The 14,612-nt window shown below is 41.1% G+C and overlaps 1 protein-coding gene across 1 annotated transcript in view; it reads left to right on the plus strand.

Annotated features, from left to right (window-relative positions):
• Nucleotides 1-8,770, plus strand: part of FGF9 (fibroblast growth factor 9) — a 43,980-nt gene extending 35,210 nt beyond the window's left edge. The window contains exon 3 of the mRNA XM_028726320.2: nt 6,949-8,770. Within this exon, the coding sequence (XP_028582153.2) occupies nt 6,949-7,194 (246 nt within the window). The 3' untranslated portion in view covers nt 7,195-8,770. The remainder of the gene's footprint in view (nt 1-6,948) is intronic.
• Nucleotides 8,771-14,612: the final 5,842 nt, after the last annotated feature.

Raw genomic sequence — 14,612 nt, forward strand, 5'->3', positions numbered from 1 at the left:
GTAAATCACTTTGAGGTTCTGTTTACAATCAAGCACTATATAAATTTTGTAAAATGAATAAAATAAGCCCAGTTGAAAACTATTGGGTTTAGGACCACAAGTAAAGCACAAATCTTGATGATTTCATTGTGACTTAGGTGTGCTGACTTTTCCTTGAATATATCCCTGCAGAGGCTCTTCACATATGCACAATCAGGTCAAACTGGGGATTCCAGTATCTCCCATAAATCAGGATTATAATCTTTGGAGCCTTTCAGAGGCATGTATACATATTAATTGCAGAGCCTTTGAGCAGGTCAACCAAATGGTCTGAAGACGAGTTAGCATCAGTTGGCTGAGCCCTTACTAGTGGGTACACCAAAAGCAAAGCCACCTCTCCTTCCTTTCCTGTGGTCCTTCCTCAGGGGGCACAGAGCTCATACTAAAGCCCTGAACCTCAATACTTTGGGACCAGGTCTCTTGCAAGCCAAATAGCTGAAATTGGGACAGATGCTCCCCAAAGCCCAAATTCTGTGACTTATGCAATAGCTCTGGTGTATTCATAGGCAGAGCAGTCTGCAGAAGTTGGGGGTGGGGGAGAGAATTGAATGGCCAAATCCAAAGCCCTGGTAGCTCATGACAGCAGTTCAAACAGCGTGCATGTAGGTTGCTTATTTTTCTGTGGGTGGGCTTTGCTCTTGGTCAGCTTTCTAAAACAAGGATTTCCCCTCCCACTGATCCCAATGAGAGGGGAATTAAGTATGCCAATTGGGGGCATGTCAGAGGAATGGGAGGGCTTTTGATTCAGTGAATCCAAAGTTGCCCATGATCTGCCCCCAGAATGCCTCCTTTCCCCCCTCTCTGCCCCAGGGCCTTTGATGGCAAAGGAGGGGGCAAACCAGGGAGATTGCTGCAGTTCCGCGGAAGATGGCGTCATGGACAGATCTCCTGTGCTCATAGGTCTCCCTCTCTCTCTTTCAGAAAGAGGGACCATGCTATCTTATGGCCTCTTGGATACCTTCCTAAGGACCACAGGATTACAGATTTACATTATATTCAATAAATCTTGGGTTTTTGCTGAAGCGCCTGTTCCCCATTTTTATTTGAGGGGGAAAATGTTATGGAAGTAATTTTAGCCATTTTAATAAGGCATAACAGGGTTGAGTAAAACCAAGTCTCTTTCCCCCTTCCCCTCCTTCACAGCCTTACAAAAATAGTAAAGTAACTCCACAAATACGTTTGCGATTCAAAGCTTGAGTGCTGGATATTTTTGCTCTCAGGAAAGGTCCACATGACATCAAGCAAAGATGGCTGCCTGTTATCTGACCTCCTCACTCATCAGATCAGTTGAAATTTTAATAAATATGTAATTATCTGTTAAGTATTTGACATAAAGTGTCATCAAAATTGAAATTAACTGTGTGGATAAAGCCTTAACCAATTACAAATGGATTTCTGTGTGGGAGATGCATGCAGCAATTGTCCAGTGTTTGTGAGCTTAGATGTACTTTATTTGAAAGGTGAAACAGTTGCTTTCAGCCTATTTTTGAGGCAAAGCTGTAGGGAAGGATTTTTTTTTTTTAAATTTAAAAAAATTCTAGAAATGTCTGTTAAAGTAAATCATGCATCAAATAAACTCCTCTATAACTTATATTAAGTATTAGGTTAACAATGTAAGTATTCTTCTAAGGTGACCTCAGATTGGGTAAGGTGGGGCAAAAATGAAGGGGAAATTGTGAAGGCCAACAGAATAACAGAGCTAAAAACATTGTATTTTATATAAAGGATCATTGTCAGCCAGAAAGTTTACATGGTCTTCCTTGATATTTGGGGCATTTTTCTGAAATGACTGGAATAAAATCACGCTGTGGCTCTCATGATGGTTTTGAGTTAAATGTTCCCACCATCCCCAGCCAACGTGGCTAGTGGTCAAGGATGATGGGAGTTGGAATGCAACACTCAAAGGGGAAACAAGAACGGACTCTGCACAGTGTGGTGTAGAGCATTGTACTAGGACTTGTGAGACCAGGGTCCAAATCCTCAGTCAGCCATGAAGCTCATTGTGTGACCTTAGGCCAGCCACGGCCTCTCAGCCTGACCTACCTAACAGGCTTGGTGTGGGGATTAAAGGAGGAGGGGGAGAACCATGTACACTCCCTTGAGCTCCTTGGCAAAGGAGATGGGATTTAAATGCAATATTATTATTATTTTTTGAGTGGGGTAGTGTATTAAAAAAAGTGCTGAGTTAGAAAGAACATGAACAGCTGTCTTTTATTTCTGGGTGGACAGGTTACTCACACAGTTACTGCTTCACAGGGTTTTAAGGCGAGGATACAATGAGGAGGGAGAGAACCATATACACTACCTTGTGAGCTCCTGGAAGTAAAGGTGGGGTACAAATGTGTGTGGGATAATTTATATGCATCAATGCAAGCATAGAGATAATTACTATTATTTAAACAGAAATACATATCTTCTTCCTCTTCTTTGGCAATCACTCGTAGCCGAGCAAGATTGTCTTCCATAAACAATGTTTTAACAGTGGGTCTGTAAGTGACTGTGGAGGCCAATTCTGGATCCACACGTCCTTCCCCAGTGGGGACATCGGTTTCTGGGAATTGATCACGGTGAGGGTTTGCCCCTTGCATCCTGAGTTTGAGCGTCTTCAAAGCCCATGACACCTTTAATAAAGGCTGTTCTCTAACTGGAGCGCTCGCAAGCCAGTGTTTCCTAGTTGTCAGTGTTTATACTACATTTTTAAAGATTTGCTTTGAGACAGTCTTTAAACCTGTTTTGTTGACCACCAGCATTACGCTTTCCATTTTTAAGTTCGGAATAGAGTAGTTGCTTTGGAAGATGATAATCAGGCATCCGCACAACATGACCAGTCCAATGAAGTTGATGTTGAAGAAGCATTGCTTCAACACTGGTGATCTTTGCTTCTTCCAGTACACTGACATTGGTCTGCCTTGTCTTCCCAAGGATACATCTCACTATAGTGGGGGAGACTGTGACCATGTGAGCTGTGTCTGACATGCTCAGTTTGCTCTCCAGGTGTTAACTGTTGATGAGCCACTTCAAGGCCCTTCTTACACTCCCTTCTCATGACTCTTTAACTATCTTAAAAATAGACTTGGACTGAACAGACTTTGGAACAGAAGATGCTTTCACACAGAGGGCTGCCCTCTTGTAACCCTTTAGAGGAGGTCACTCTTTCGGTGGCACAGTTAAGTTGTAATGTGTCTACTCAAATTCCTGGTTGGCTCATGTGTATGAATGGGGCTGAGCAAAATGAGCTTGGGTTTTTTTGGTTGATGTCTGGATGATTTGCAGTAGATTGGCAAGGGTTCAATTACATCCGCTGAGCACTGTGTTGGCAAGGCTGTTCTAGGAGACATCCCCCAAATGTCTGGTGGTGACATACATGTGGTAATAATCCCCCTCCCCCGATTCAAAACCATTTGAAAGAAGTAGCTCCTAATGAAAGGTCTCCAAACGAAGAAGGAGACACTGATTATTTATATTTGGTATCAATTTACTCTTTTAATTATGTAGTTGGAACTAAATCAGCAACTATTTTACTGGAAGTGCATTTTATAATACGGAGCCTGAGGAGTAAAGTAAATTGCAAACTTTTGCACGTTGGGAATTGTTACATTTCTCTTCGTACCTTTTAAAATTATTTGCTCCATAGGGGCGGAGTTTACAAATTTTTCATCCAAAGTATTCCATGTGATATCATCCATTCCTTCAGTTTACTAACGCATGGCAACATTATAATGGGGAAGACTGAATGTTTCGATGTTGTAATTGCTGTTTTGTTCTAGCTGTGAAAATTCAAAAATGGAAAAGGGTTTGTAGTAGGTTTAAATAATTGATTTAAAGCTTCTAGAATAACCCTTTTTACAAGCTTGCTCCCTCCCCCCGATGATGTTGGACCACCCCTCCCACCACCCCTGACCATTATGGGATTGTTGTTGTTGTTGTTGTGGTTGTGGTGGTGGTGGTATAACAACATCTATGGGTCTAAAGTTGGGAGCAGCTGCTAGGGAGAAAAAGAGAACTGTTCTCAAGAGATGTATCTTGGTTTCAAATTAACCTTATATGGGTATTTATGATTCAGGAAAGCAAAGAAAGACATTTAAGAGGATCTCTCTTTTTAAAACCCGAGAAGTTCAGCAGCGCACATCATGTGATGCTTGCAGATAGCAGAAAAAACTTCATTTGAATGAGTTTTACGCCTCCCCTCCCAACACACAGAGCCCAGCATCCACCGACTACTTCTTCTCAGCATCTGCTTTTGCAATTGAAAGAATATAAAGTAATTTTTAAAATTGCTCCAAGAAATGTGTAGACTGCAAGAGCTGTATTTACAGACTATTCAACAAATATAAAGAAGACATTGATTACAAAGCTGCCGGCATTCTTCTCTCTCAATAAGATATGGGAGGCTGTTAGAACACATTCAGCTTCTATCTATTGTTGTGTCAGCTTCTGTGGGCAAATCCTCTGGTACTGCTGTCTTCAGATTTTAGGTTGGAACCAATGCAATGGTGGTCATGGGTAAAGAACATTTCATCACACCACCACTCCCGAGCCACCTATGCGTTTGGTTTTTTTAATAGCTTTTAATACCCAGCCCTTCATGGAGATACACAGGGTTGCATATGACAATGGATACATTAATTACTATTAATGAGTCTGCGGGAGGCAGTGGAAGACAAGAGTGCCTGGCGTGCTCTGGTCCATGGGGTCACGAAGAGTTGGACACGACTAAGCGACTGAACAACAACAACAACAATATTGTTATTATTAATATTGCTATATTTAAATTTTCCATTTCAGCTCTTTGAGGAAGCAAAGGTGGATTATATTTGTGCAGGTGGTGAGGAATGGGGGATTGGAGGAGGAATATTTTTAGATGTCTTATTTGCTAATGAAAAAAACTCAGCACTAATCCACTAATGAGCACAACAGTGACTAAAAATAAAAAGAGAGAGGACACAACAGATTACAATGCAGAGTTTAAAACAGCAACAACCATTTTTTTAAAAAATCAACTGTACCAGTATATTTAAGTACATAGTACAAAAAACAGATATTTTAAAAATGTAATTAATATGTCTTCGTTTGCAGCCAAAAAAGACCTAAAGATTGGCTCTAGATGAAGCTCTCTGGGGAGTTTCACAGATGAGGTGCCATCACTGAAAAGGGCCTCTCTCTGGTTGCTGTCAGCCTTGTCTCATGAGATTGGGGCTCCTAAAAAAGACATTCTGAAGTAGTATTTGAAAAGGAAGAAAATAATAATAATAATTATAACTTTATTATTTATATGCCGCCCATCTGACTGGGTTGTCCCAGCACTCTGGGCGACTTCCAGCAGAATATAAAAAGCACAATAAAACTTCAAACATTAAAAACTTCCCAATACAGGAAGTTGGATGTTCCAATTTCCAATTAGACCAGACTCCACTTAGTTTCTGATCTGTTCACAGGCTTTTTTGATTCCATAATATATTTGTTAGCAAGCTTGACTTTGTGCATTCATACTTTCAAATAATTACAGACAGCTTTCAGTCGTTACTATGAAAAGAGCGGATTTTCTAGAAGTGAACTTAAAACCATCTAGCTTGAACTGGAGTAGAACCATTTCTTATTGAATGAATGTTTTATTTTGTGCTCTGATGCTAGCAATAAAATCAAGACAGGACAACCCCTTTTCAGACAACAGTATCCTTTTTAAAAAAAATTCTGCCTGTGACTCTCAAATTTACATGGACAGTTATTTTCTAAAACAGTCCCTCAGTGTACAGCAGGGTCAGGGGACCAGATGTCGTTGGCCTGTTAGCCCTATCATCTCTGACCATTGGCCATGTTGACCATTGGCCAACAACATCTGGAGGACCAGAGGTTCCCCATTCATGGTGCAGAGCCAGAAAGTTAGCCGGAGATAGAGATACTACCGAAGAATAATCAAATGTAATTTGAAAGCAGTATGGGGAAGAGAAACAAGAGGAATGAGACTGTCCCCACATAGTGACTGGGAGTGGATGCCGAGACCATATAACACCAGTCCTGAAAGACCCACATTGGCTCCCAGTACGTTTCCGAGCACAATTCAAAGTGTTGGTGCTGACCTTTCAAGCCCTAAATGGCCTCGGCCCAGTATACCTGAAGGAGCGTCTCCACCCCCATCGTTCAGCCTGGACGCTGAGGTCCAGCTCCAAGGGCCTTCTGCGAGAAGTGAGGTTACAGGGAACCAGGCAGAGGGCCTTCTCGGTAGTGGCACCCGCCCTGTGGAACACCCTCCCATCAGATGTCAAGGAAATAAACAACTATCTTACTTTTAAAAGACATCTGAAGTCAGCCCTGTTTAGGGAACTTTTTAATGTTTGATTGTTTCTTATTCTTCTTTATACATTATTGAAGTGCAGTAACAAAAACCAAACAATATCACAAGAAAAAAGAAAAAATAGCAAATTACAAAAAAGAGAATGAAAAGAACACACAAAAAATACACAGAACCTTGACTTCCCTCCACCCATGCTTGACCTCCTTCCCTTAAACTTCTTTCATTTGTTGTGTTATTAGTATTACTTTGTTTTTATTCCACTTCCATCCATTTCCTCAATATTTCTACCCTGTAAACTTCAGGCCAGAAACTAAGTGGAGTCTGGTATAATTGGAAATTGGAACATCCAACTTCCTGTATTGGGAAGTTTTTAATGTTCGATTGTTTTATTGTGGTTTTAATATTCTGTTGGGAGCCGCCCAGAATGGCTGGGAAAACCTGGCCAGATGGGCGAGGTATAAATGGTACATTATTATTATTATTATTATTATTATTATTATTCCCAAATTGCAACCCCTGCTTTTTCTAGATGGCATTTGGCAATAAGTAATTAAATATGTTGCTAATTCCTTAATGTTTCTCTCTCTCTCTCCCTCCCTCCCTGTTTCTGTTCACAGGAAAAGCTAACCCAGGAGTGTGTATTCAGAGAACAATTTGAAGAAAACTGGTATAACACATACTCATCAAATCTATATAAGCATGTGGACACTGGAAGACGATATTATGTTGCATTAAATAAGGACGGGTCTCCGAGAGAAGCGACTAGGACTAAGCGCCATCAAAAATTCACACATTTTTTACCTAGACCGGTGGATCCAGAGAAAGTCCCTGAACTATATAAGGATATTTTAAGCCAAAGTTGACAAAGACGTTTCCTTCACTTGTGAGCCCTTAAAACGAAAGTAACCACTATAAAAGGTTTCATGCGGTGGGTTCTTAATTGATTAGCTGTGTCATTGCATCAGCTCCACTGTTGCCAAACTTTGTCGCATGCATAATGTATGATGGAGGCTTGGATGGAACATGCTGATTTTGTTCTGCACTTAAAGGGGTTTTGTCTTCCTGGAGGAGTGCCTATTGCCCACTCGCTTGGTTTATTATGAGAGGAAGGAAGGAAGGAAGGAAGGAAGAGTGAGAATGTGTGAGAGCGGAAAAAAGAAAGGAAGGAGGATGAAAGAGAGAAGCTGGAGCAAGAAGGAAGGGGGAGGGGGAAAGGCCTGATGCATGCTGGGAAATAGACACGCTTTTAAATTTTTTGATCCATTGTACTTCATCCTATATCAGCATAGCTGCCATACTTTGACTCATCAGGAATTTTGGCTGGTGGCCTGCTCAAGTGTACGCTGCATTTATAAAAAAGAAAACGAAAAAAGAAGAAGGCGTGGAGGGTTCGGTCTTACTTAAACAAACAAACAAACAAACAAAAAGAGACTTACTATTTTTTTTTGTTTGACTGCTCAAGTGGGAGCCACCCCTCGCTGAATTTAAAAGCAAAGACCTCCTAGGTGAAAAAAACGAGAAAAGATTAAAATAAAAATAAAAAATAATAAAAAGTAGTAAAAAAAACAACGTAAAAAAGTTTAAATTTATTTATAGAAATTCCAAAGGCAACATTTTATTTATTTTATATATTTATTTATTATATAGAGTTTATTTTTAATGAAATATGTACAGGCCAGATAGGCAGTTTGGAAGCTTTAGGCTCTGTGAAACATTTCGACAGCGAAAGGCCGCTCTTGAACCTGTGATAAAACTCATGCAAGTCAAACGTAAAAGGTGCATGGAGGCAGAGAGAAATCTAGTGATCCTAATGTACTAAAGGCGACAATCTCCTTTGTGCCCATATTATTGTAAAAGTATGCACAACCACTCATGACACAGAGAGCTCACTCTTCTGACTGCTTGTTTCATAGCTTAAACTCTCCCCCTCCCCTCCCCCCTCCCCAAGGATTAAAGATAAAAATGGGTCTTCAAAACTTTAATTCTGTGTCTGTAATATTTCCTCTTTGGTAAGTCGACTTACTCCATCTTTGTAAGCTTCACAGTTGTGAAAAGAAGAAAGAGAAAAGAAAATAAGGGTTGGTATATATTCTACTTGTTAAAACCTACTGCAGATAATACCAAAGCTAAATGATAAATATGCTCTTTTTATTTAAGCAGAATGCCAGAAACATCCTAATATTGACATTTTGTACTAATTAAGGTTTTCACAACTAGTACAAGAGGCCCGGGGCAAGGTTCACTCTTGTAAACTTGTTTAATTGTGCACTTGACTATCTACTCTGAAATTACACAAGTTCCATAGGGGTTATTACTGTAACATCTTTTATGGAAAAAAAATTGCTTTCAGTGTGAACTGTCATAATACATATTAACACCCTTCTTAAAGTAAGACTCTTGCAAATGAAACTAATAAATCTCTATTGAGAATTGCAATGAGGGGGAAAGTACTATACTCGTTTTATTTCAAGTTATCTTCCACATGTTCCTGGAGTGTATCGTGAGGCAGGCTCTGCTGCATATACTGTATGCCGTTAGGACTGTGTAACGTAATAAGTGCAAACACACCTTTCGTTGGGGGTTGTATTTTTGGAAGTTGCCCATAGAAAAGAACCCCTGGGAATAGCTGAGTCAGAAGTGCTGTCAACAGCTGCAGCCCGAGGCACTATGTTTGTGTACCATTGTGCAGAGTTACTGTACAAGGTTTCAGCTCAGCCTGGTTTGGGTTGTTGCCTGGATTCTATTTAGTTTGGAAAGTTGTGCCTCCGTATGAATGATGCATATTTCCTTGGGTTGCAGTGGATGCTTAAAACAACTGAAGCATGTCTAAGCACTTCTGATGCCACTTGTTTTGTCATTCTGGGACCGTATAAGTTTTACTTGAGTTTTCCCGTGCAAGTATTAGCAAGCAGTTTCAAGGCTCTGGTTGCCTCCAACGAGCTTATCCTCGGAGTAGACCCATTGAAATTAATAGACTTGGTGGTCATTTTCGTTACTTTCAGCTGGTGTGCTTTGAATATGGCTGTCGCTAGAGACAAGCCTAAATCTTCCACCTAGCTGGAGTAAGAAGGGAGTTTAATGCGCAGAGGGTTGTATCAACTAAGACATGCACAGAACACACCCATAGACTTAGTAACAACTAACTCAAGACCCTTGATTTCAGTGGGTCTACTTTGAGCATGCCTCCGTTGGAGACAAACCAAAGATATTAAGCACTGCTTATGAACAAATTGGAGATAACCATCAATATGTTCAGAATGAATTCAGCATTCCTTCACTCAGTTGCAAGCTGCACAAGATGAGTTTACATGTTGGGTTTTGGGGCGTGGGGAGCACATTACATTCCACATGGGGCTACAAATGAAAATTATATCCCCATGTACAGTTCTTACCCCTCTCTCCCCACTCTTTGTATTTCTTCAATACAAAGTCAGTCTCATTATTACGTCATCTATCTGTACGTTTCCACACCCTTGTTAATGTCAACCTGTGTTCTGGATAAGGGCTGAGGAATTATGATGTCAACACAGGTGTGTTTAAACATTATGGGAGAGGTGGAGAACTCAACACGGGGCTGGGATTTTCAGAGGCAGCCTTGAGTCAAGTGTAATGTGTAGTTCTGCCCTTTTGGCTAGCTAGTCCACCGTATCCAATCTTGGGTAATTTTTTGATGCAACTATCCATGATACACTGAAGTGATCTGTTCCACATATCTGATAGCTAAAATTTATTATGTGAGCACCATAATGTGTGCAGTAACTTACTCTGAATGGGATCAGAATAAGAAAAATATTCTTTCATTTAAAATGAAAATCTTAATGCCAATTGCTTCTTGGCCCAAAGTATAATCAAACTCAAGACTTTCCCAATATATTGTAAACCATTGAATATTAGCTTTGGGCTAAATCTTTCAAAGTAAATAAATGACAGCTAGGTTAATCCCAAGGGATGTTGGACATCTAATTGTCAGAGTATTTCTGCTTACATTAAACACATATTGACTTAATTGATCAGGACTTTGTTTCTGTTTAAGAATTTGGTACAGTTCTTCTCTTATAGATCAAAACCCACTTTATGATGACCCTTTTTCTTTTTGCTGCCTGCCTGGGATTTTGAAAATGGGAAGATTGTTAAGCAGTTGAAAAGCCACAATACTGGGCTGTGTAATAGTTGGGTGGATCACAAATGGTGCAGGCCTGCTATAAGACCACTTTAATTGGACTAATTCCACCAGAATCCTCAATAGGACTATCATTGTAAATTACTTTGAAATTGTGTTTTTAATAACCAGAACCAGAAAATGATTATCCTTCAAATAAACGAGTTAAAGGACATACAGCATGTTCAGCATCTAACAGTAAAAGATATATATACATATTGCATAAAGGTGGATTCAAGTAGCAATAAGTATCTGATTTTGCACTAAGTCCACAAAAATGTTAAGGACACCCATAATAGCTAAGGTCAAACTTGCCATGAACTTACAAGAATAATAAGGTCATACTTTTTAGCCTTAATGTGGAATTTGCTGGTATTTTTTATCATAGACAGATCATTAATATTACTTAACATGTTTTTTATTTAATTTATTTTTTGTATTTTTTAAAGAAAGGACTAAAAGTAAGCAAGAAAAATGTTATGACTTTATGGCAGTTGATGCAATAAACTGTAATCAATTTATTCAAATAACCCATAGTGCTGTGTATATACCTATTGGATTTTTGTAGATATGGAGTTATGATAAACATTATCTTGGTCCAACACATGGTAGCAGGCTACCCAGCCTTTTCTATTAGCATATAACGGCAGTCGAATGTAAGCTTGATTGGTCACTTCTAAGTCCTCCATGGAATAATTCCAAAATAGAATTGGGGAAAATTACACTCCCTTTATAAAACAAGATGAAATTTCATGGAGTCCTCAAATGCAGCAGTAATATAGAGGCTTGTGACCTCATTCCCTTCCTGAATACACAGACATTCACCTTTGCATCAGAGCTGGTTTGCCTGTATGCAAAACATCAAATATGGATCCTGTTCCATCAGTTTCCTGATTTCACTAATACAGTGGTACCTTGGTTGTTGAACTTAATCCGTTCCGGGAGTCCGTTCGACTCCCTGAACCATTCGAAAACCAAGGCACGGCTTCCGATTGGCTGCAGGAGCTTCCTGCACTCAATCGGAAGCCACATTGGGTGTTCAGCTTCCCAAAAACGTTCGCAAACCGGAACACTTCCTTCTGGGTTTGCGGCATCCAGGAGCCGATTTGTTCGGCCACTAAGCCGTTCGGGAACCAAGGTACCACTGTATAGATGGTTGGCTTACTTCTCATAGATAGCAAATAACCAAGGCTACACCACCTACTGTTGCAGTTTGATGCCTTGGAAATAAGTATAGTGAGTGGGGGAACACGGGAAACTTTTATTACTGCTATTCCGGTGCTGTGGACAAATAGAAGGCTTCGTATATTCTAGCGCTCTCCATCTCTGACACCTCTTTAAAATTCACACAGCAACTTGGTGTTAATATACTTGACAACGTGTAACTGTGCATATGAATGGAAATATGTGTGTTGGATAAATGTATTGTTATAGAATTTTGAAAGTGAGTATTCTTTCATAAGGGACACGGGTGGCGCTGTAGGCTAAACCACAGAGCTTGCTAATTGGAAGGTCGGCGGTTCGAATCCCCACGACAGGGTGAGCTCCCATTATTTCTTCCCAGCTCCTGTCAACCTAGCAGTTCGAAAGCACGTCAAGTGCAAGTAGATAAATAGGTACCGCTCTGGCGGGAAGGTAAACGGTGTTTCCATGTGCTGCTCTGGTTCGCCAGAAGCGGCTTAGTCATGCTGGCCACATGAGCCGGAAGCTGTACGCTGGCTCCCTCAGCCAATAAAGCGAGATGAGCGCCGCAACCCTAGAGTCGGTCACGACTGGACCTAATGGTCAGGGGTCCCTTTATCTTTACCTATTCTTTCATATAGCTCCCCCAGTTCCATTCGAGATCTATTGACTTCATAACTTCCTATACAGAACAGGCAAAGCTAACTTCTCTCTGTTATTACTGTTAACATGTGAAGCCTGTTCACATTGCATTTTATGGTAGTGCCCATGCTGTATGGAGCCTGTGGGAGAGGGAGAGGGCACCTTTGTTGGGGCCATCGGGTATTCTCATTGCTGAACATTTCAAACATCATTTGAACATTTAGGCACAGATTGTTATACTTTCCTCTGCTGGATGGAGGAGGAGGAGCCCTTTTGTACTTGGAGTTGTCTTCCTACAAAGGGTAAATTTATGCCCTACAATCAAACCATTTTCTGTCCTTTTTAATGAGTAGATTGCACATTCAGATTGCAGCCTGTGAATCTGTCCTAATTAAAGTCTGTTTCTCAGCCATCAAATTATTATTTTCAGCATCTCTATGTGGTATAAATGTGGACAGTAGCATTTAACACAATGTTCTGGTGGACATCCTCTGAAGAATGAGATATTCTTGGCATACGAGGATGCTGCCGTTTGCGAGGAGAGAGGATTTGGGACAAAATGATCTCCAGACAACTAAAACCTTCACAGGACTACACTGGAGGAACCAGTCCTAGTTCAGTGATGGTGGCGGCGGCAGCATTCAGTCTTACATAGTCTTGCTGTGTGGGATACCCGTACTCATATCTCTGCAAATTAATTCAGGGTATACATGCACTCCAGTTATGGTGAAGAGGAGTGGACATATTTCAAAGTATCAAATAAAAGAAATGGGACAGTTCAACAAATGGCAGTGCATTGCTCCAAGAAGGACGGTGTCTATGACTATATGTACAAAGTATTATCCTTTCAGAAGGATGGCAGAAAGTCTTCTTAACATCTGAAGCACTCTTTTTCATCCTGAGGATCACTTTCCACCCTGAGCAGCCTCTGGCCAGTGATGGTTGGGGCCAGAGGCAACAGATGTGACTCTTTTCCTTTGTGTAATAAACTACATTCCAGATATGTAAAAGTAGGAGTTTCAAGGACACATCCCAGGCAGGATAAAGCCTGAGGGAGGGTGTGACTTGGAGAGATTCCTCAAGGACCAGGGCGTGAGTCTTCCCACCTCTGTTCAAAAACTAAATATAATTATGGACTCACACAAGGGCAGGGGCAAGAGGGGGCACAATGCCATGCCATATACTTGCTACAGAAGCTCTACTTGTACAGAGGTACCTCGGGTTAAGTACTTAATTCATTCCGGAGGTCCGTTCTTAACCTGAAACTGTTCTTAACCTGAAGCACCACTTTAGCTAATGGGGCCTCCTGCTGCCGCCGCACCACCGCTGTGTGATTTCTTTTCTCATCTTGAAGCAAAGTTCTTAACCCAAGGTACTATTTCTGGGTTAGTGGAGTCTGTAACCTGAAGCGTATGTAACCCGAGGTACCACTGTAGTTATATCCTGCATTGTTGAAGAACTAGTTTGGTTGGTAGAGCATGAGGCTCTTAATCAGGCATAGGCAAACCGGCCCTCCAGATGTTTTAGGACTACAACTCCCATCATCCCTGATCACTGGTCCTGTTAGCTAGGGATGATGGGGGTTGTAGTCCCAAAACCAGTGGCGTAGCATGGGTTGTCAGCACCCGGGGCAAGGCAAGTAATTTGCGCCCCCTAACCCGTGGATTTGCGCCCCCTAACCCGTGGATTTGCGCCCCCTAACCCATGGATTTGCCCTAACCCCAGATGTTGCGCCCGGTGCGGCCGGCCCCCCTGCACCCCCCACGCTACGCCACTGCCCAAAACATCTGGAGGGCTGAGTTTGCCTATGCCTGCTCTTAATCTCCAGGTCATGAGTTTGAGCCCTGTGTTGGGAAAAATATTCCTGCATTGCAGGCTGTTGGACTCAATGGCCCTCGTTGTCCCTTCCAGATCTACAGTTCTGTGATTCCACTTTGATGACCCCTTCCCCCAACAAGGCACAGCTCATTTGTTGTGCTGTAAACTGATCGACCTTAAGAAGCTCAAAGTGTTAAAGAATGGGATGTTGCTGTGCTTTCAAAATACTATGTGCAGAGCAATACCCTGTGTATGTAGTCAGAATTAACTGCCATTGAGTTCAATGGGGCTTGCTCTTAGGTAAGAGAACATAAAAGTGCAGTCTTACTTATTTTGTTACATCAATTCCTGTTTCATTTCCTCCCGTAAGTTTGGGACTAAATACATTGTTTAAAAAAAAATGGGGATGGGGGAACCCAATAAAATTTGGCTGAAAACAAAGTTTTGATGCACTTAAAAGCTCTACCCTAGTCACTGAAA

This window comes from Podarcis muralis, chromosome 4 (assembly GCF_964188315.1).
Source record: "Podarcis muralis chromosome 4, rPodMur119.hap1.1, whole genome shotgun sequence".
Classification (NCBI taxonomy): domain Eukaryota; kingdom Metazoa; phylum Chordata; class Lepidosauria; order Squamata; family Lacertidae; genus Podarcis; species Podarcis muralis.